The 22,007-nt window shown below is 36.3% G+C and overlaps 1 protein-coding gene across 1 annotated transcript in view; it reads right to left on the bottom strand.

Moving 5' to 3' along the window:
* The window catches only part of CFTR (cystic fibrosis transmembrane conductance regulator (ATP-binding cassette sub-family C, member 7)), a 141,760-nt gene that overhangs the window by 22,518 nt on the left and 97,235 nt on the right, over positions 1-22,007 (bottom strand). Inside the window, exons 20-21 of the mRNA XM_012652736.1 lie at positions 13,834-13,967; positions 9,262-9,513 (exon numbers count right to left, since the gene is read on the bottom strand). Coding sequence (XP_012508190.1) covers positions 9,262-9,513; positions 13,834-13,967 — 386 coding nt within the window. The remainder of the gene's footprint in view (positions 1-9,261; positions 9,514-13,833; positions 13,968-22,007) is intronic.

The raw sequence follows: 22,007 nt of genomic DNA on the forward strand, positions 1-22,007 counted from the left end.
TAATCATTTGGCCTTTTTATAGTATAGCTGAGCAAATGATCTTTTAAAGTAGTACTTTTCAACTATCTGTGGTGAAGGACGGTTTTGTTTTATTTTTTAATTTCCAATTCACTGTAAATTAGTACTTTAAAAAATGTATAATAAAAATGGATTTCTAAATGTTTACTCTCAATTTCTATACTTATCTTATCACAGACCAGTAACAGTTTGTAAACTAGAACTAGTGCATGAACCACAGTAAATGTTTTAGAGTATATAACAAACCTAAATAATAATAACAATAATTTATTCATGCCTGTAGTCCCAGCTACTTGGGAGGCTGAGGTAGAAAGATTGCTTGAGCCCAGGAGTTCAAGGTCAGCCTAGGTAACATAGCAAGACCCTGTCTCAAAAAAGAATTAATAATTGTATCATCTGAATATAATGACAATTTCATTTCTTCCTTTTCAATACTAATGCCTAGAATTTATTATTGTCTTATCGCACTGGCTAGGACCTCTACCACATTGCTGAGTAGAAATTAGATAGGGGGCATGGATATCAGGTTTATGATTTTAAAGGGAATACTTGTAAAATTTTCACATTCCAAAGATATATACAACTATGATATATCAATAAAAAATTTAAAAGTTTCCATATTTAGGATAACAAAAAATAATAATAATACCTCACAGACCACTTATTAGGAAGCTGGTGATGAACTAGGCCTTTGGGATACGATGGTAAACAATAATAACACAGTTGTCTTCCTATCCATCGTAAGAGCCCTACAATGGGACTTTCACAAGTTTGTTCTCCAAGACAACTGAGAAAACCAGATCAACCAAATGTTATGCACAACACCCTGCTGAGTTTATTCATAGTAATAATCACGGTTATTATTTTATGTATTTTTCCTTGATTATTGCTTATCTTCACCCTAAGAACATAAGTTCAACAAGAGCAGGGTACTCTATCTTGTTTTCCATTGAATTCACAGCACCTGGCATAGTGCTTGGTTTACATAAAGTGCTCAATAAATATTAATATTTGGATTGACTGAGGGATACGGATAGGACTGATGGAAGGATTGATGAATGGATGATCAGATAAAAGAACAAATGTATTTATCTGATCTAATAAATATTAGTAAATGGATTCAGTCAATTTTGGTCAATTACCGGATCAACTCTTAACTTTAAAATCTTGTGAAATTTCATATGCACATTTCCATTTCTGAATCGGCCCTTGTTGCACAAGCCCATTCACTGTATGTCATGACTTTTCAAACACAACAGCAAAGCTTTGTATAAGCAATCTGAATATGCTCAGCAAGGGTGAGGTATGGGGGAAGAGAAGAAAAGCAAGTTCCACAGGTGGAAGTGGTTTGCTCTAAGGTTAATCATATCCAGAATTTTTGGTGAAAGTGCCTTGAGATCTAAATCCCTGTATCATTAGTCAGGGTTCTAATGATGATTAGATAAATGACCACATTCCCTTTCCTTCAGAAACAAATACTGAAATCTTTAGGGAACTCAGTTTTTATGTTGGGATAAGACTGGATCAAGAGGCAATTTGTAAATCTTTTCTTTAGCTTTAAAGTTTTTTAGCTATTGCTCTGGTTTCCTTATATCATTAAACTGTTGGTAATGCATTATGTCTGACGTGTTTTTCAACAGCTAGGAATCACATTGGGTTTTACCTATGTTTATATAATTGGCACATAATAATTCTTTTCCGGGGTTTGTTTTTCCAGGCTTCTCAGTGATCTGTTGAGTAAGGCTAGAGTACTTCCGGCAAAGAAGCTTTTAAAGACATATTCTAATTCTAAGTCAGTATTTTCTGGTAACTTCAACGCACCTCCTCCCTGAGAAGTTTGGATCAAGATAAATCAAAATATTATGTAGAGAGTTAAACAGTGTTAAGTTTGGTGCTAGCTGTAATTGCATTGTATTGTTCCATGAATAGAACTGTCTCAGTGCATTCCTTTCAGGGTGTCTTACTCACCATTTTAATAGTGTAATAAATGAAAACCTCTTGTAATTATTTTTCACTTCCTTGTGATTTCCAGAAATCAAGATGCCAAGTCAAGTGAAATTTAGATCTACAAGGTGATTACAATTGAATGTTTTATATGTTCATAAATCTGTTAATAAAACAGTCTTGAGATGCCATCCATAAACCCAGTATAAGTTACTGAATGATTCAACTACTTAACACCTATTTTTATCAAGTCAAAAAATGGGGCATATGTTTAATAAATCAAATAGGCACTTAGGTGATTGTGCTGATATGATCTGAACTCTTGATATTCTTGTAAATTATTTCTGGCATAGTATTTTGAAAGGACTACAAATGGAGAAAGCAGCTAAATTCATACGAAAGATCTTAAAGTACTATTAAATATCGTTTTAATCAGAGAACTGTCCAGTATTATATGCAATATATCCTCTGAGGAATTTTGATAAGTCCAGGTTTATAATGAAGAACCTGACTCCAAATTAAGATCCAAGCCTACATTTTGAGAGGAAAAAAGAAAAGAAAAAAAAGATATTCTAGTTGGAGGAAGGTGATCTGGCTATTAAAATTCAGACAAAAAGTCAAAAGCTTTTAAGAAAAAACTATTTGAAGTTAGTGGTGTGTGCCTGTAGTCCCAGCCCGGGTGTTCAAGGCTGCAGTGAGATATGATCCTGTCACTGCACTCCAGCCTGGGGGAGAGAACGAGACCCTGCCTCAAAAAAAGAAAGAAAGAAAGAAAGAAAGAAAAAGGGAAGGGAAGGGAAGGGAAGCGAAGGGAAGGGAAGGGAAGGGAAGGGAAGGGAAGGGAAAAGAAAAGAAAGAAAAGTATTTGAGATTAAAAAGAAAAATAGATTTTTAAAGTAACAGTTGTGAAATAATGGCTACATTTCTCATGCTTTGAAAATAAAAATCTTTAAAGTATAGGTTCTGTGAATTAAAGCCCTCAATTAAGAGCAAATAAAGTAACGACATCTCTTCCCTAAAGTAATTGCTATGGACAAAGTGTTTTAATATGAAGATTGAATAATTTTTCTGCACAAAATATTGATTTTTTTCACCTATTCACCATATAGCCAAGGGTACGGAGATCCATTAAAAATGAAATGAGATACCCACTTAAGCCCTTAATTTTCAACTGCTTCCCCCACCCCCAAGAAGAGTAATTAGCCCACAGCTGAGTTTGCAATGTTTCTGGATATCCAAAACGGTATACTAAATTTAAGTCTACTTTTTAATTCAGCATATAAGTATGTTTGGAGCATCCTATATAGTAATAGTTTGCAAGATGCTGTTAATATGTTTTAAAGACAAGGCAGTAGAAATGACTTTTTTTTTTTTTTGAGACAGGCTCTTGTTCTGTCACCCCAGCTAGAGGGTAGTGGTGTCATCATAGCTCACTGCAACCTCAAACTCCTGGGCTCAGTTGATTGAGTTATAGCCTGCCACAGCCTCCTGAGTAGCTGGAACTACAATGGAGTACCACCATGCCTGGCTACTTTTTCTATTTTTTGTAGGTCTTGCTTTTGCTAAGGCTGGACTCAAACTCCTTAACTCAAGCACTCCTCCTCCTTTGGCCTCCTAAAGTGCTGGAATTACAGGCGTGAGCCACCGCACTTGGCCCAGAAATGACATTCTTAAGAGACCTACTCAGAATGACATTTTAAGAATCAATTCCTAGTCTAAGGAAGCGTATGACTTACAAATATGTATAAGCCATTCATTCACTCATTCATTCATTCACTTAAAATCTATTAAGACATTACCTAATGTGCTAGGCAAAGGAATAAAAAAATTAAAAACAGGACTTCCAGGTTCCAGTCTGGCTTGTACAAAGCTTGGAAGTGGCCACTCTATCCTAACAACAAGGAGAAAGCTGAGCAAACTGAAAAATCAACAACTTGTTTAGACCTAACAGAGACGTGAGGTCACAGAGCAAACTATTGCCTCCCCCAAAACTGAAGAGACAGGCAAGCAGATACAGAGAATTACAACTTACAGGACAGAAACCAACAAGTAGAAACCTCTGAGGGATCTAGTACCAGGGTAAGAAAACCTAAAATGTAACTGACAAATTATTGGAGACTCAGTGTAGACAAGTCTGAGAGTAAGAAAATTCCAAGGGGCCCAAGCATGGTAGGACCTCTGTACTTTTATGAATTTTGCCTCCAGAAGCCCTACCTGGTTCTCACACTGAAGATCAGAGAAAAATTCCCTAATGTTTCTAGCAGGTAGAGAGGAAAAGTAAACATTTTGAAATATGCCAGAGTATTCTGCTACTCTTTGCAGGCCTGACCTCCAGAGAAACTATTTTACCATGCCTAACCTATTAGGGGTTTTTCCAGAGCCTAACAGACCTAGGGGAAGGGAAATAACTGGACCCCATCCCCCTCTAGCCATTCTGTCCTGTCTAAGGGCATGAAAAAGCTGAGAAGTGCTTGTGAAGTTCACAGCTCGAAGGCACAGGCTCACAAAAAGACAAAGGTCTAATCAAAGGATCACAGAGTGCTTCTCCCACCCATCTAACACACCTTACCACTACATTACTATAGGCCTGTTTACTACAGTTCCTTTTATCCAGCACATTATGTCCACCTTTTGACAAAAAATTACAAGGCATACTAAAAGGCAAAAAACACACTTCAAAGACACAGAACCAGACTTAGATATGACAGGGATGTTGCAATCAATAGATCAAGAATTTAAAACAACTGATTAATGTGCAAAGAGCTTTAATGGAAAAATTATATAATATGCAAGAACGGATGGATAATGTAAGCAGAGAAATGAAAATTCTAAGATAGAATCAAAAGAAATTCTAGAGATCAAAAACAATTGTAGGCCGGGCATGGTGGCTCACGCCTGTAATCCTAGCACTCTGGGAAGCCAAGGAGGGAGGATCACTCAAGGTCAGGAGTTCAAGACCAGCCTGAGCAAGAGTGAGACCCTGTCTCTACTAAAAATAGAAAGATATTAGCTGGACAACCAAAAATATATAGAAAAAATTAGCCGGGCATGGTGGCGCATGCCCGTAGTCCCAGCTACTTAGGAGGCTGAGGCAGAAGGATTGCTTGAGCCCAGGAGTTGGAGGTTGCTGTGAGCTAGCCTGATGCCATGGCACTCTAGCCCAGACAACAGAGCAAGACTCTGTCTCAAAAAAAAAAAAAAAAATTGTAACAAAAATGAAGAATGTCTTTGATGGCCTCATTAGTAGACTGAACATGGCTCAGTAAAGAATCTCTGAGCCTGAGAATATGTCAATAGAAACTTCCAACACTGAAAACCAAAGAAAAAAAAGACTGAAAAAAAGAACAGAATATCCAAAAACTGTGAAATAATTACAAAAAGTATAACATAGGTGTAACGGGAATACTAGAAGGAGAAGAAATATTTGAAACAATAATAACTAAGAATTTCCCCAAGTTAGTGTCGGATACAATAACGTATACTCAAGAAGCTCAGAGAAAACCAAGCAGAATAATGCCAAAAACTACGCATAGGCATATCATATTCAAACTGAAGAAAATCAAAGAAAAATATCTTGAAAAAAGCCAGAAGAAAAATATCTTACCTATAGAAAAGAAAAGAATTACATCTAACTTTTCAGAAACCATGCAAGCAAGAAGAAAGTGGAATGAAAATACTTGAAACTTTTGAGAGAAAGAACCCACCAAGCTAGAATTCTAAACCCTGTGAAATTATCCTTCAAAAGTGAAGGAGAAATAAAGTCTTTATCAGACAAACAAAAATTGATGGAATTTGTTGTCAGTAGACCTGCCTATTGAGCAATGTTAAAAGAAGTTTCTCTGAGAAAAGGAAAATAATATCGGTCAAAAACTTTAATCTACATAAAGAAAGGAAGAATAATGGAGAATGAATAAATGAGGGAAAATTAGTACTTTTATTTTTCTTATTAATTGATCTCATCTCACGGATAACAGTTTGTTCAAAATAATAATTATAACTACGTATGCAATCATATATATATGTATATATTTAAGTATACATGTATATGCCCTCTGCCTGAAGCACCCTTCCTCACCAACCTTTACTTGTTCAAATACACAGTTCAAGTCTCAAAGTCTCATTCTAAATGCCACTTCCTGTATAAAACCTTCCCTGAATAGCCCAACTCTCTGCCAACTGATATGCTAACTGCTTCCTCCTCTGAATTCCCACAGCGTTTTACCTGTATCTCTTATTCAAAGGCATATCAAGGTTTTTGAGGTACGGAAGCTTATAAATTTGGAGGGAGGGCTCTTTTCAAGAATAAAGATTATAAAATTATAAATACAAAATTAGGTATAGGAATGGCTTTGGAAGGTGGCTCAGGCAAATGAAGGCCTTTCTAAACTTAAGCTTTGTTATCTTCATAAAAGTCTGTCTCAAGTCTCACTGGATCTTACATTTTCCCTTTTAGATTATCATCTCCTGGAACAGACACTTTCTCTCTCTCTCCCTCACTCTCTCTCTCTCTCTCTCTCTCTCTCCAGACCTCTGCTCCTCCATCTTCTTAAGAGAAGCAATGGCATCTGCTGAAAAAGGACTTTGAGGTCAGACAGATCTGGGTTTAAGATTCGTGTTTCCTCACTCACCTAATTGAACCTTAGTTTCCTCCATTGTGCCAAAGAAGGGTAATAATATCTACCTTTGGGGTTACAATGAGATCATATGTGATAGCAAATAAAAGTCTTTAAACAGTGCTTAGGACATGATAAGCTCTCAATAAACATTAGAGTCCCTCTTCCAATGTGTTAAACAAAAAATATAGGAAGCCACTGTTTTGGATTAAACTCTTGTACCAGGCCCCAGCAGACATGACTAATATTCAAAATGGAGTTACCCACACTCACCAAACAGAAACTAACTTGTTATCTGGCCTTCTGAGAAATCTGGAGAGAGAGATAACAACCTGATTTCCCAAAAAGGCCAGTTTCAATCTTCAATGGGCTTGATAAATAAAGTTCTCTGTATTTTAATCCTTAACCTGAAGTAACCTGATGCTAACCAATCGGTTATTTTTCTATTGTTCAATCTCCTTGTTCCACCTTACAAGGAAAGTAACTTTGAAATGACCAATCTACTTTTTGTTCTGTGTTTCTGCTTTCTTTAGCCCTTTTTCTGTCTACAAAGCCAACCTCCTCTGCTCTATTAACTGGAACACTTATTTTATTTTATGGAATGACGTGTTACCTAATTCTAGAATCACAAAGCCAATTGAGATGCTTAAACTAAATTTGTTGTCTTTCAACAGATGGCATGATCCCTAGCCTTATGTAATTTTCAACTCCCCTAGAGAGTGCCTTGCAGTGGGCAGTTACTGAACACACGTGGTCTGTTTTGTATATATAGGTTCGGAGAAAATTAAATGCCTGAGTATATTACTTCTTGCTCGTTTTGCTACATCTCTGATTACTACTCTCACATAAGGAAAACTTCCCACAGTGATGAGGATTCTGAAAATTCTGTCACTCTATTTAGGGCTTGGTTGAATTTAATTTAGTGGGCAAATTAGCATCAGTAAAGCAAAAGGGTAGGAGGATATCCCACGAGAGAAAGTCAATTTACCAAGGCTTACCACTCTGGTTTTTATCAGCCTACTTGTTGGTATTGTTATATCCATGGTAACACTTTTGGCGTCCATCTTGGTGACCACCCAAAAAGACATTCTTAGCTGCCTATGGTATTCATTGATGTGTAAAGCAAAACAGAGTAATTAACTGTGCTTTTTCCAATGAAAGGGAGGAGCCAAGGCAAATCATTAATTTTACACATTTCCAATGCATAACCAACATCTCTCTGAGTTCAATAATGAAGCAAAAAAATGTCAAAAATGTCAGAGGTTTCATCAGGACTCTAATATATTCCAAATATGCACAAACATCCCCATTTTAATACTAGGGAAATATTCAATCTAAAATGTAAAATCTGATCCTTCTGTCGTTCATAAGCGTGATGACTGGGAGCTCATACGCATGGGTGAGATGTGCCTCCCTCAAATTTTGTTTTGAGGTCAGCACATTACCTGACGAGAAAAAAAAATTTTTTTTTAAATAAAATAAAATGTAAAGTCTTTCCACGTATTCCATTTAAAATTATTTTCCCTCAGGAAAAGAAAAAGTAAAACAAATCCCATTCTTGATGGACAGAAATATAGAGGGTTAATTTTAGTGGTATGAGAATTCATTCATCTTAACTATAAGACAAAAAGGTGAATCAAATTTTCCAACGTTCCATTTTAAGCCATTTAGCATGGTACACAGGGACTTTTTGCTCAACCTATACTTTTCTTCATTTAACAGAACTTTGTACAATGTTTATTGAATAATCTGAAACTCACTGGCAAAACAGTTTGTTCCTACGTTGGTATTAGTGATGGTGGTCTAACATCTTTACAGGCTGCATCTCAATATGGTTTTTTTAAATCTCTATTTGCAATTAAATGCAAAGAGATGAAGTTTTTAAATTCAGTTGTACAAGAAATCTCTCCCTTTTATTCTATTTCAATTAAAAAAGAAAATCAATGAAAAATATATAATATTCCTGTCAAGATTTATAGAGTAGTCTAGAGTAAGAGATTTGAAGACAATATAAAACTATGTTTATAGAGCATAAAGTATATAGAGAATGATAATCTCCTTCTCCAACAATCAATTCCAAGGATCGGTATATATTAAATTCCTTCTATGTGTTTAGCCCAGTGCTGGGATCCATAAGGAAACACTTTGAAACACTGTACAATTATTTATGCTTAATAAATATAGTAAGTAATTTGGAAAAAATTAAATAATCTATATTCTGTTGAAAACTCCAAAAAACAAAACGAACATACTGAAAAACACTAAGAAAAAAAGTACCACTTGTTTGACAGAATGTAAATTAGATAAAATTGCAGACAACATTAGATTGAGTTAGCAATAAGATATTTCTCTTATTGGAAGATATTTTCAAGATGGAAAATCTAAAACATGTTATAACTTTGGTTTGTTTAACAGTTTTTTTGGTTAGTAACCTAGCAATTAATTAGATATTCTGCAAGTACAATCACATTTAAAATGGACTTATTTATAGATTCAGGACTCTGAAAATTCAATTTCATATGAAAAATAATGACTCCATATAATAATTTGAAATATGTACATTCAATATCAGTGCTAGTCTACAAGAGTAGTGTTACAAATGGATTCTACTGACACATTGCCTTAGGCTAGTGGGATTCACTTACTGAACACAGGTCTAACAATGCAAGCAGTGTTTAAATCTCACCCTCTGGCCAGGACTTATTGAGAAGGAAATGTTCTCTAATATGGCATTCCCACTGTCTATATATCTTGCTGTGAGGTCTTTGACAGTCATTTGGCCTCCTGAGGGCCAGATGTCATCTTTCTTCACGTGTGGATTCTCAAAAATCATAACTTTTGAGAGCTGGCAATCCTTGGATGGTTTGATTGACTTGGTAGATTTACCTTCTTCTGTTGGTATGTCAATAAACTTAAAGATTCGGCTCACAGATCGCATCTGAAATAAAAATAACAATATTTTATTTTTGTTTAAGAACTTGTTTGTTTAAGAATTTCATAATTAGTTGAATATTTTCAAAAAAACAACTTGTTAAGATGTGGCACTTGCTACTCATCACTTGGTTATTTGTAAAGTTTTCCATGAACTAATAGGAAATAATTGGATATAATTAAAAGCTTAGCAAGGAGAATTAACTAGGACTTATATAAATGGGCTCTGTATGGGCCTATTTATTTTTGTGATCAGTTAATTCTCGGTTATGCAAGCCACACATAAATAGCCAAACTATTCTCAAGGGAATAGATGATGTCAAAGGAAAAATTTATTTCTACTATGAGCTGCACTGTACAATGCTGTACAACTGATGTATTATAATGAAATGTACCACACCTCAAAACCACTACTAAAGATTCTTGCTTTTCTCTCAAACTACCTTAATAACTAACTATAATTCTATATGTCAGCCATGTGGTAAGTGAACTCATAATGCTTAGCCAATTTTCAATAACTTCACCAAAATCTTCAACCAAATTTAAGTCATTGGCATATATTTGTAGTTAAATAATTACATTTTTTATCCAAATTACTCAAATATCAATTTCTAGTGCTAAACAAAATGTTGACTGTATATAATGGTTATATTTAAAATTAAATATGTATCTGCTTTATAAATCTATTCATGTAACATTTAATAAACTATATCTTTAACGTGCACAGACACAAAAGGGATCAAATACTTTTAAAGGTGTTTAATTAAATTCTTTAACAATAACATATTTCTCTGAACACTTATGATTTATTGGAACTTGGAATATGATTTTTAAAATAGCCTGGCATATATTTAATGTAATAGTTATCCAATATATATTTCAACAATTAATAAATGAATAAAGGAATGAAATTAACAGGTGAAAGGGGAAAAATTCTTTATCTTTAGTATGGAATGATTGGTGGAAAAGCAGAGGAGTTTAGATATTGATCCTGAATTGAATATTAAGAGTTCCATCTTAAGGGGGGAGGAGGGTGGAGGGGACGGGTATTTGCATACACAAAGAGTGCAATGTGCACCACCCGAAGGATGGACATATTTGAAACTTGGACTTGGGGGGGAGGGGGGGACTAGGGCAACATACGTAACCTAAACATCTGTACCCCCATAATATGCTGAAATAAAAAAAAAAAAGAGTTCCATCTTAGCAATTCTAATTGTATTGCCTGTTTTCACATAGATTAAGCCTGCTGTGTTTGCGAAGTTCTTTCTTCTTTCTAGTGATTTTGTGCTTCAGTTTCCTTCATCTTGAAAATATCTTCAAATTATCTTCATACTTATTCAAGATTCAAGAAAAGAATCTTTGGAAGTCAAACCCACTATTAACGGAAGTGAAAGGGGTCCAAACCCCATACCCATCAAAAATAACTCCAGAGGAAGCAAAAGGCATATGTTCACTATTGTTCCCAAATGTAATATTTTCAATTCTGAATTATGAGTGACTTTCAGGGGTGGTTAAATCCTTTTTCAGTCATTCTTGATTAATTTTTAATTAAAGCATACTGTACATTTTCACTGTCTTTAATTTTCATAGAGAGCTACTAATCTAAATAAGGTCTGGAAGACAAATTAGAATTGTAACTACCGTTGAGATAAAACTGCCAGAGATATAGCTCAAATGCACTTAAAGTTATCTTATTATATTTATCCTGCCTAAGAATACCATCTCTCTCTTGAAATCATTGAAGAAAATACACAAATGTAGTTTAACTTTATAAAATACAGATGACATTTTCATATGTCAATTCTGTGAAGAAGTCTAAACTCATCTTTTGTCAAGCAAAACAAGAGAGGAAAGACACTACATAACAAAAATCCTTCACATTTTAATACTTCCGAAGACTCAATAAAACATTTAAATAGTGCTATCTAAACTACTCAAAATTGTATGTAGTGCTATTTGAAAATAAGGCCTTTCAAAACTACTGCTTTGTCAGCACTGGAATGAATGCAGTATACAATTTTTTTTTTTTTTTTTTTGTCTGAGCACTTGTGTTTGAGCACTGCAAATTACATTCTCCATTAGTGATGCTCACTACTGAAGGTGAATCCAGAACTTACAAGGTTAAATTTAACAAATGGAATGTACCTACCAAATTTAGAAAATGAAACTTCCCAACTCATACTCTTTCATATAATCTAGCTGCTTCAAGTGACCCCAGGACACACTATTGTTATCCACAGTGTGGTTAAATAACCCTGATCGAGAACATGATATTTCATCTTAACAATGGGCACTCATCCACAGTATATGAGCAGACATTCATTCTACTCAATGGATGAGAACATTTTCTGATAGGAAGAAAAGGTGGCAAGTGCAGACATTTGCATCATGGCCAGTTTTATAGCCACTAAAATGCCATCACTGAATAGATGATGTGGCCAGATAATAATATGAATTACTAACCATTTCCTTATACCTCACAGGCTTTCCAGCTTGGACATTCTACCTCCACTGCCTCTGGAAGGAGAAGCCACAACAGAATCAGAGCAGAGACACTCAATTCTGGTCTTTCAAGTTTCAAAAATGAGTTTTGAAACTCAACTCAGATATTGATAGTTTAAAAATTTCAAGCCATATAAATATTGGCTTTTATGCTTCAAAACCAAAGCCTGAAGGACTCAAAGCATAGTGGTTTGTAAAAACAGTAGCCACAGATGACTTTGTGATAGATGAGAAGCAGCCACTCTCCTCACTCCATGATCTGACTCGAGAAAGGTTGCACATAAATGGGGGTTAAAAAAAAAAGGCTTAGACAACAGTTCCTCTAGGAAGGAGTTCCGTCTTATTACCAAATCCTGGTTCTATCCTCATGTAGACTCGGATGATTTTAGAACACAGGAGGGCTGTGCCTCCTGTGTTCCAAGGTGAATCTCAGGAAAGAGGCATGCTGCAGAGAAGCTTCCAGTGCCTGGCAGGATAAGGGAGCAATAGAGTGGTCATGGTTGCTTGACATGTCTAGGCATAGATTGATAGAGCTTCAGCTTGCCCTGTTTTTCCAGAGCAGTGTTGAGGGGAAGCCAAGTAATTTAAATATTTTGACCCCTCAGGGACATGGAAGAAGCTGAGAGAAAACTCATCAAGGGAGAGCTCACAATGAGGACAAGAAGGACAAAGACTCCATCTACCTGGCCCACACACTGTTAGGTCGGATAGAAACATCAGTGCCTCAAAGGCAGCAAGCATGGACAAGGGACAACATAGCTCCAGATAATCCCTCATCCCCAGTATCTTGGCATCCTGTAAACTCCACTCAGAACCCAGCAAGATCCCTGAATTTGTTGACACTGTTTCTTTCATTAAGTAGGAATATGTGTTCAAATAGAAAATAAATTCAATTATTGCAAAAGTAAAGTCATATTTCTTGCACACTTGTTTTTATAGACAAAGATTCACAGCTGCTACCAGGGATGGATCCAGCCTGAAGCTTAAATAATTTAGAGGATTCTTCTTAAGAAAAAGAATCAAAATTATGCATATAAAATTAAGTATAGAGGCCAAGCATGGTGGCTCATGCCTGTAATCCTAGCACTCTGGGAGGCCAAGGCGGGAGGATCGCTTGGAGGTCAGGGGTTCGAGACCAGCATGAGCAAGAGCGAGACCCTGTCTCTACTAAAAATAGAAAGAAATTAGCCAGACAACTAAAAATATATAGAAAAAATTAGCCGGGCATGGTGGTGCATGCTCTAGTCCCAGCTACTCAGGAAGCTGAGGCAGTAGGATCGCTTGAGCCCAGGAGTTTGAGGTTGCTGTGAGCTAGGCTGATACCGTGGCACTCTAGTCCGGACAAAAGAGTGAGACTTTGTCTCAAAAAAAAAAAAAAAAAAAAATTAAGTATAGGGCAAGTGCGAGGACCTGAAGCTCATGTCTCATGGCCTTTCTGTTAAACCCATTCTGCCTATTACAGTAACTTTGTTCAAAGCATTCCTTGTTGTACTCAAACAATAGACTGTACAAACCATTCCTCCTCATCTAGGGCTTAGCAACATGCAATCACTTAAGAAATAAATAAATCTTTGTTAATAATGAATGGATTCATTATTCTACCTCCCATTCAGAAAGCAGTGTCTATGCAGTAAGAATGACATTAGCAAGTGATCCAAGCTGCAATTTTACCCCTCAAAATATATGTTGCTATTTGGATTAGAGAGAAGTTATGACATATCAAACTATTTTTAGTCTCATCTATTTGCCTTCATTGAGCCTTTTAACCTCACTTAATCCTTTCGCTCTTTTAGAGTGCCTACTAAACATTTCCACGTGATACCTGAAAACTACTATGCCATTGTCCAGCCAAATAGATTGTACTGGATGGAAATTCAGATTTGGCAATTGTCAGTGACTGTGGATTGGCAAACTCATTGACCTCAGGCTGCTGCTTCCTGAACAGAAAAGAGTTGCCTAAGGAGGAAGGAGGGGGCGGCTCTGTCTAGAGCAGCATGTCTGCCCCACTAGCAGCAAAGTCTCACTGTGGCCACCACCAGCTTTGGTAGGAACACTTTTCTTATAGCTTTTGAGAAGTAAAAGATGAAGCCAAAATGAGACCCAGGTACTGACACAATGAACCTATTCTTCATTTGCCGGAAAAAAAACTTGACATAATTTATGAAGACTTCTATAAAATGACAGTTTGGCCAAAATGAGGTGGGATTTTTTTTGCTTGAAAATCTTCTGCTTTAAATTCTGGTTTGATTATTTTATTATGCTCCCCAAGTTCTCTGAGTACCTCAAGAAAGAGTCAATCCTTAAAACCGAATCTCCTTATTTTTATAAGAATATCTAAACTGACTAATCTAAGCAACAAAAGAACAAAGTCTTTGGGAGTATGACAGTCTTAACAAAAAGATAGCTCCACAGAATCATCTCAACCTTACTTTATAAAGGATGCATTTAAGCCAAGAAGAAAATGATTCCTGATTTTCCTTTTCACTTTTTGTTGACAAATAGGAAAGAGAAGGCTTAAAGACCTTTTCTAGCACAAGTCAGGAAGCCAGACTCCTCTCCCTCACAAAAATATTTGCCCTATTTCCTTCCATCCTTTTGGTTGTTTAGAAGCCAATGCATCAAAGTTATGCATTAACACCCAAACTACATGCCATAGTATCCCCAAAAGCCATGAGAATAGAAAATAATCTTCATTCATCTGAGATCTGACTGGCAACACTGTCAAGAGACTTCCTAACTGGTTGTTATAGGAGAATTGCAAGAAATAAATGTGAAGAAAATCATCTGAAAAACTGGCACATATTTTACAGTAGAAATATTCAAACTGTGAAGTATATAAAAGAGGATATTAACATGTTTTAAATCATAGATCCTTCCCAATAGGCTCAAACTAAATGCTTTTCAATACTAACAGAGACCAGAGACCCAAGGCCAAATTAAAGCCATTAGCATAATCTTTAGTCCATGCACATAAACTTAAGAGCTAATGGTTATCAAGAAAACAGACTCTTTGGCCAAAACATATTCTTGCAACTCTGGTCTATGTTTCTGCTTCTATTACTTATGCTCCTATAGTGCATAAAAAGGTCAGTCAAATATCATGTTGCTATAAATTATTAACAGTAAAAATGAGTAATTTATTTATTTATTTATTTGAGACAGAGTCTCACTCTGTTGCCCTGAGTAGAGTGCCATGGCGTCAGCCTAGCTCACAGCAGCCTCAAATTCCTGGGCTCAAGCGATCCTCTTGCCTCTGCCTCCTGAGCAGCTGGGACTACAGGCACATGCTATCACACCCAGCTAATCTATTTATTTACTTCTTTTTAGAGACAGAGTCTCACCATGTTGCCTGAGTTGGTCTGGAACTCTTAGCCTCAAGTGACGCTCCCACCTCAGCTTCCTAAAACACTGGATTACAGGTGTGAGCCACTGTACCAGGCCAAAGCATCTTAATTTTGAAATACTATGGCTTCCCTAAAGTACTCTGTCATTAAGTATCAACCTTTATATGTCTTATAGTGATTTGTGATTTATATATGTATTATTGATGGATACAAGATAAAAATGATTTGCTGGTCGTCCATCAATTTAAAAGTAAATTCTATCTCATAGACCAGGGTCAGCAAAACTATGGCCCACAGGCCATATCCAGCCACGCCCACTTGTTTACATATTGTCTATGGCTGCTTTGTCCTACACAGGCTGAGCTGAGTTGCTATAGGGACCATAGAGCCCACAAAGCTGAAAATATTTACTATTTCACCCTTTATAGAAAAAGTTGGCTGAGTCCTCTGCCATGACTCACAGAAAATCAGAGCTAAAATGAATCTTAGAGAGCATCTAATTCAGTGATTCACAAGCCTTGATACTCATGTAAATCCCCTGGAGCACTTTTAAAAACATGGACATCATGCTCAGTCCCCCTTCCCCCACTAGGATAACCGACTTCATTGGTCTTAGCGGACCCCGAATAATCTGTATTTTTATAAAGGTTCCTTGTGTGCTACCAGGTTGAGAACTTGTGATCTAATCCACACCTTCATTGTATAAATGAGAAATTCTAAACCTAGGAAGTTAAGGTGATGCACAAAGCCCAATACATTTTCTAAACTTTTCAAACTTTTTTTTATACTTCAGCAATTCCTTAGGGGTCTCATTACTCCTATTCTACTAATTCAAGGATCTGGAACATCATGATGGCATTTTCTTCGTTGGTTCCAGTAATACACTGGTTCAGAGTTCTTTGATCAGCTCTGATAACTGCAGCAACGAATAACTTAATCAATGGATGGTGGCAGGTATGTGATTCCTATAAGGACCTGGAACGATGTCTGCGTACACGCTCATCGAGAGTTGAAACCTTTCACATGAAAATGACCCAAAAGAGAGAGAATGTCAGAGTTGGCAGGAACCAACTCTGAAAATTTCTAACCAAACTGTTTCATTTTACAAATGAGATAAATAAGGCCCTCAAGGAGGTTACGATTTGCCAAAGGCCACACAACCTCTTGGTGGCAAGGTCAGTGTGGAATGCAGAACTCTTCTCACCATAGCCACTCTGCAGGATGGAAAGAGAATGGTTGGATGGAAAGAAGTCTTGAGACAGAAGTCATGAAAGGAAAATATACCACAAAGACAGGAAAACAGAAAAATAAAGACATGATCAAGCGACCATTAAAAGGAGGCAAAAAAAAAAAAATTGAAGAAATGACTCCTCCCCTCAGTTTCTTACAGCAGAACCTATATCCAATTCAAGAAAATGAGGCATCAGGAGCAATGAAAAAAAGCCAGATTCCTCTTTTCTCCTCCTATCAGGTTTCTTGTTAGTCACTGTACAGTCAGTCATTTGATCTTTACTGGAACCCAAAATAAACACAGGCAATAAAAGGACAAAGGAAAAACAGAGGGAGTTTCTATTGACAGAAAACTCTTCTCAGATTGCATCAATTTTGCAAGAACTTTCTGGAGCCTCATTAGCAGAGATCTAAATGTGAGCCCTGCAGTTTCATTGCCTTCCCCGCTCACCCTGGTGGCTTCCTTCCTTTTGTGTTATTAGGAACACACAGTTCAACAGGGTAGACATCTAATGGAAACCGGGATGATGTACCTGCTGCTTCACTTGGAGAATTTAAGAAGCAGGATAGTATTCACACGCATCTTTCAGTTGTGCTCACTATGTGGTAGACAGTCCTGAAGACATGAATTGTCAACTGCCTCATTCAAATATACAAAACAATGTGAACGGGAGCGGTTTATCCGTCTCCAGATGGCTTGATATAGTTTGAAGCATCATCTTGTCGCCCTTTCCAGCTTGTTTATTTACTTACTGTTTATTTGTTCATAGAAGCAGATACCTAGGTGTGCATTGCCTATTTAAGTTACATAATGCTTAAGTAGCTGAGAATAGGAGAAAGGGGAGCTTCATGGTACTAAAAATGGCAAGCGGCCGGGCGCGGTAGCTCACGCCTGTAATCCTAGCACTCTGCGAGGCCGAGGCGGGCGGATTGTTTGAGCTCAGGAGTTCGAAACCAGCCTGAGCAAGAGCGAGACCCCGTCTCTACTAAAAATAGAAAGAAATTAATTGGACAACGAAAAATATACAGAAAAAATTAGCATGGTGGCGCATGCCTGTAGTCCCAGCTACTCGGGAGGCTGAGGCAGAAGGATTGCTTGAGCCCAGGAGTGTGAGGTTGCTGTGAGCTAGGCTGACGCCATGGCACTAACTGTAGCCCGGGCAAAAAGAGTGAGACTCTGTCTCAAAAAAAAAAAAAGTGGCAAGCATCTTGTGACTCCAAAGAAAATAAACTAGTACACAGCTTTGTTAATTAAGGAGGCAAAAAATATAGGATAATAGATTTAGCAATAACAACTATAAATGCATGTGGTAGTTGAAGTATGGAGTTAAAAGAAATTAACACTTCTCTTTTCATCCCATCTACAGAATGGTATGAGAAATATAATTGAAATGAATAGAGAGACACAATTTATGCTAAAATAAAGAGTGAATTAAAAATAACAGTTTTTAAAACATCGAGATATCAACTGAAATACCTGGAAACCCCCTAACATGGGGTTTTCCAATGGCAATTATTAAATTAGACTCTGATAATTTTACTATTTTTTAAGTCTCTGGGGTGATTCACAACCTATTAACTATATTATTTGTAAGGTGACAATGTTCAGATGACTTTTTTCCAAACTGCTATATAAGGCCAAGCATATCAGTAAGTAGAATAGAAGGTTTGTTATATTTTAATGGTCTCTTGAGACCCCAGGTGTATTTTGAGGAGATACTGAACAGGATTTCATGCTCTAAAATGTCAAGTCTACTGAAGGACAGTCTATCACTGTGTTTTATAAACATATGGAGGTGTCAAGATGGTCATTGGATATGTATTTAGACAGCAGGACATCTAAACTAGAGATATGAATTTATGATTCATCAAGAGATGGTTCCTAGAGCATGGCGTTAGGTAACAGCAGGTCGAGAATGCTGATAGAAGAGGGCCAGAATATAGCTGCTGTTTAGAGATCTGCAAGAGAGGAGGGGCCAGAAAAGTGGACTAAGAACGAGCCAGGGAGGTAGCAGAAAAATGAGGAGAGAGTAGTGTCAGGAACACAAGATGGGAAGTATCACAAGAAAAGGATTTGTCCATCACATAAAACTGCTAAGTAGTTGAAGAATACAAGGACATTGGCTCTGGCAAGATGTTGGCCATGAGTCTTGTGGGTGATGGAAATGAAATGAAGTAGACTGCAGAAAGAATGAGAGAAGTAAAAGTGGTACTCTGTCAAAAGTTTTACTGTAAATAGGTCAAAGAAACAGGTGGTAGCTGGGGATCAAGGGAAGTTATTCTCACGCTACTGAGAAAGTTCCCACAAAGAGGAAGGTAATTGCATATTACTGTCCTAAATATGGGAGCAAGGACACAGAGGGGAAGGAGGAGCATATGAGGAGAGGTGAAGGAGATTGGTGCAACTGGTGGAGAGAAATGAGGGGATTCTTTCTGGTTGAATCAATTTTTTTTTATGAAGTATATAGATAACAAGGTCACTGGCTGAAAGTGAAGGAGGTGGAATTATTGGAGCACCTAAGAAGAGACAAGAAGGTGGGAAAGAGCTATTTTAGGGAATAAAATAAGGAATTTATTAGGAAAGTATAATAAAAGGCTTGTTGGACAGTTTTGAGTGCTGATATTTGAGATGTGTGATCAGAAATACAAAGTAACTTGAGGTAGCATTTAAGTTTTATCATCCAAATGTTACCTTCATAAGCTGAAAGCTAAAGAAAGGTAGGCACACAGGTGTAAGCAACAGGTGGAAGGTAAAGGAACAGCCACACTGCCACTTCTGTAATTTCAGAGTTTTCTGTCGACCTTTGACTCTATGTCGTTGTCTAAACTAGGCAAGATGAGTAAATGAAATATTCTTTCCAAGTCTAAAGATCTTTTTTCTGAGTAGCCCTGTACTGTAAAACTAAAAGTGTGTGTCAAATAAAACACCCTCTTTACACCATTATTAACTCAGCTCTAAATCCAGCTGACAACTCAGTAAAGGAAAATGACAGCACATTGAGCCTTTACTCCAGAGGTCACAAGGACCTTTAGAGTTAACATCATATAAACATAAAATTTGAGAGCATAGCTATATCTATCTCCCTTCCTACTCTCAACATATGCCAAGGTGAAAATAAACAGGTTATTGCATAACTTTAGCAACTGCATGGGTGACAGCAGAATGATGAGAATTAATGACTAGATAAATGCCCGCAAACACCCAGGAAAGGCCACTTGTGCTATTTGGCAGGGAAATTAATCAGGGAAATGAAAACTTACATATTCACTTTGATATTTAAACAAAAGAATATGACTTTTTAAAATGTGATCAAATGCAAATATTGATACTTTTCATAGACTGTATTATAACGTAAGAGGTCCTCGCAAAGATCATTTTATGCCACGAGATGAAAGACACAATGTCAAAACACAGGTCATAAAGCCCAGGATGTGCACGTGAAAAACCAGAGAAATAAAAATAAATTATAGAAATTTTCATGGAGATTGAACATGCAGAATAGAAATGCACCAAACAAAGGTTTCAACACCAATGTGTAGAGGCTATTACATAAACCAAGAAAATTAATACAGCAAAGGGAAAGAAATTGTACATATCCAAGGTAAAGAGATATTTTTAGGTAAAGAAATGGGTAAAGTACATGAAGGTTTTAAATGTAAAGTCAAAGTTTTAGAAAGTTGGGCAAAGAATTAAATAAATGCACGCATAATATTTATTTAATATTTTCCTGCTACTTTCCAACAGAATCATTTTTATATACGTTTATGAAATTCAACTCCAAAATTGGAATAAATAAGTGAGGAGAAGATGGCAAAACCTAAACAGAGTTGATCAAACTAAAATACTAATGTTAAAGGAAAAGAAACCAAATTTACTATAAATCATGGTCAGTTTAAATTACAATTTGATGGGTTATTAAAATGCTTAAAGAAAACATTAAGACACGTGGGCAAGAGTGGGCATGAAAAGGTTTTTTTTTCCCTAGAGACATTTTAATAGTAATATTTGTTCTGACAGGAACTGATTATACAAATTTTATAGCTGAATGAACATATGTGGTTTGGTTTGAGAACGTGTGACCTGTCACAGAGAATGGGGAAAGGAACCTAAGCAAAAAGTGTAATAATAATAGTGTAATAATAGTGTTGTACAGTCATTCTTAAATTGGGTTTCTAGACCCTCCACAAATGCAGTGATGAATGAATAATTTTAAACACAGTACTCTAAAAAGAATATAAGAAGTCAATGACGAAGCTATTCAGACCAACCTAACAGTCTGATTGAAAATTATGCTTTTGATTTTTTTAAATGAAAATGAGAAAAATCTGCATCACTTTCTTTTATCTCTCACTCTTGCAGCCATGGGACCTGTGCTCTTGATGCAGTGTTAGCACATGAACATTACTACAGGCTCTGCATTCTAGGGACCCATGACAAGAGAAACAACATAGCTAAAATATGGTCCTTGTACACACTAATAAAGTGTACAAATGGTGGTAATATTGATTAAACAAAAAGAGAGAAGGCAATGACAAACACTTAGGAATAAGATAGGAGCTATCACTAAAGACTGTGGAAATTTGAAAAATAAGAAAAAAATATTATGCTGCTAAATTTGAAAACTCAAGATAGGGAAGGATATCTTAAACAAGATACCAAATGCACAAAATATAAAGAAAAAGATTAATCCGTGGAAATTTGAAAAATAAGAAAAAAATATTATGCTGCTAAATTTGAAAACTCAAGATAGGGAAGGATTTCTTAAACAAGATACCAAATGCACAAAATATAAAGAAAAAGATTAATAAATTTAACTTTATTAAACCTAAAAACTTCTCTTCATCAAAAGACTGTATAAGCCAAGCCACTGACTGAGTGAGGGATTATGTTTGAAATGTACAGAACTGACTATTGATCCAGAATTCCTAAAATCCTACAAATCAATTATGAGGGGAAAAAAAGAGTCTCATTGAAAAATGAGCAAGTGACATGGACAGGAAATTAACATAAGAAAAAATCCAAATGGCCAATAAATATGTAGTAAGCTACCGCACAATTTAAATAACCACTTCATATCCATCAGATTGCCAAAATTTAAAAGTCTGACAATACCAAGTGTTGTTGAAGTTATGTAGCTGTAAGAACTCTCATACTCTTCTCAATGGGAGTATACATTGGTACAACAGATTTGAGAGCAATTTGGCACCATCTAGTAAAGTTAAGCGTGGGTGAATTCTATGACCCAGCAACACCATTTCTAAGTATGTATCCTAGAAAAATCCTGAACAAGGAAACAGATGCAAGAATGTACATTGCAGCATTAGATCTTCATAGTGACTATCCATGTGGAAGAAAGAAGAGATAAGAGTTTAATGAGAGATACATAGTGGCCCTCAATTTACCTGTAAGGTTTTATTTTTT

The sequence above is a fragment of the Propithecus coquereli genome, unplaced genomic scaffold (genome assembly GCF_000956105.1).
Source record: "Propithecus coquereli isolate 6110/MARCELLA unplaced genomic scaffold, Pcoq_1.0 Scaffold4, whole genome shotgun sequence".
In the NCBI taxonomy this organism is placed as follows: Eukaryota; Metazoa; Chordata; class Mammalia; order Primates; family Indriidae; genus Propithecus; species Propithecus coquereli.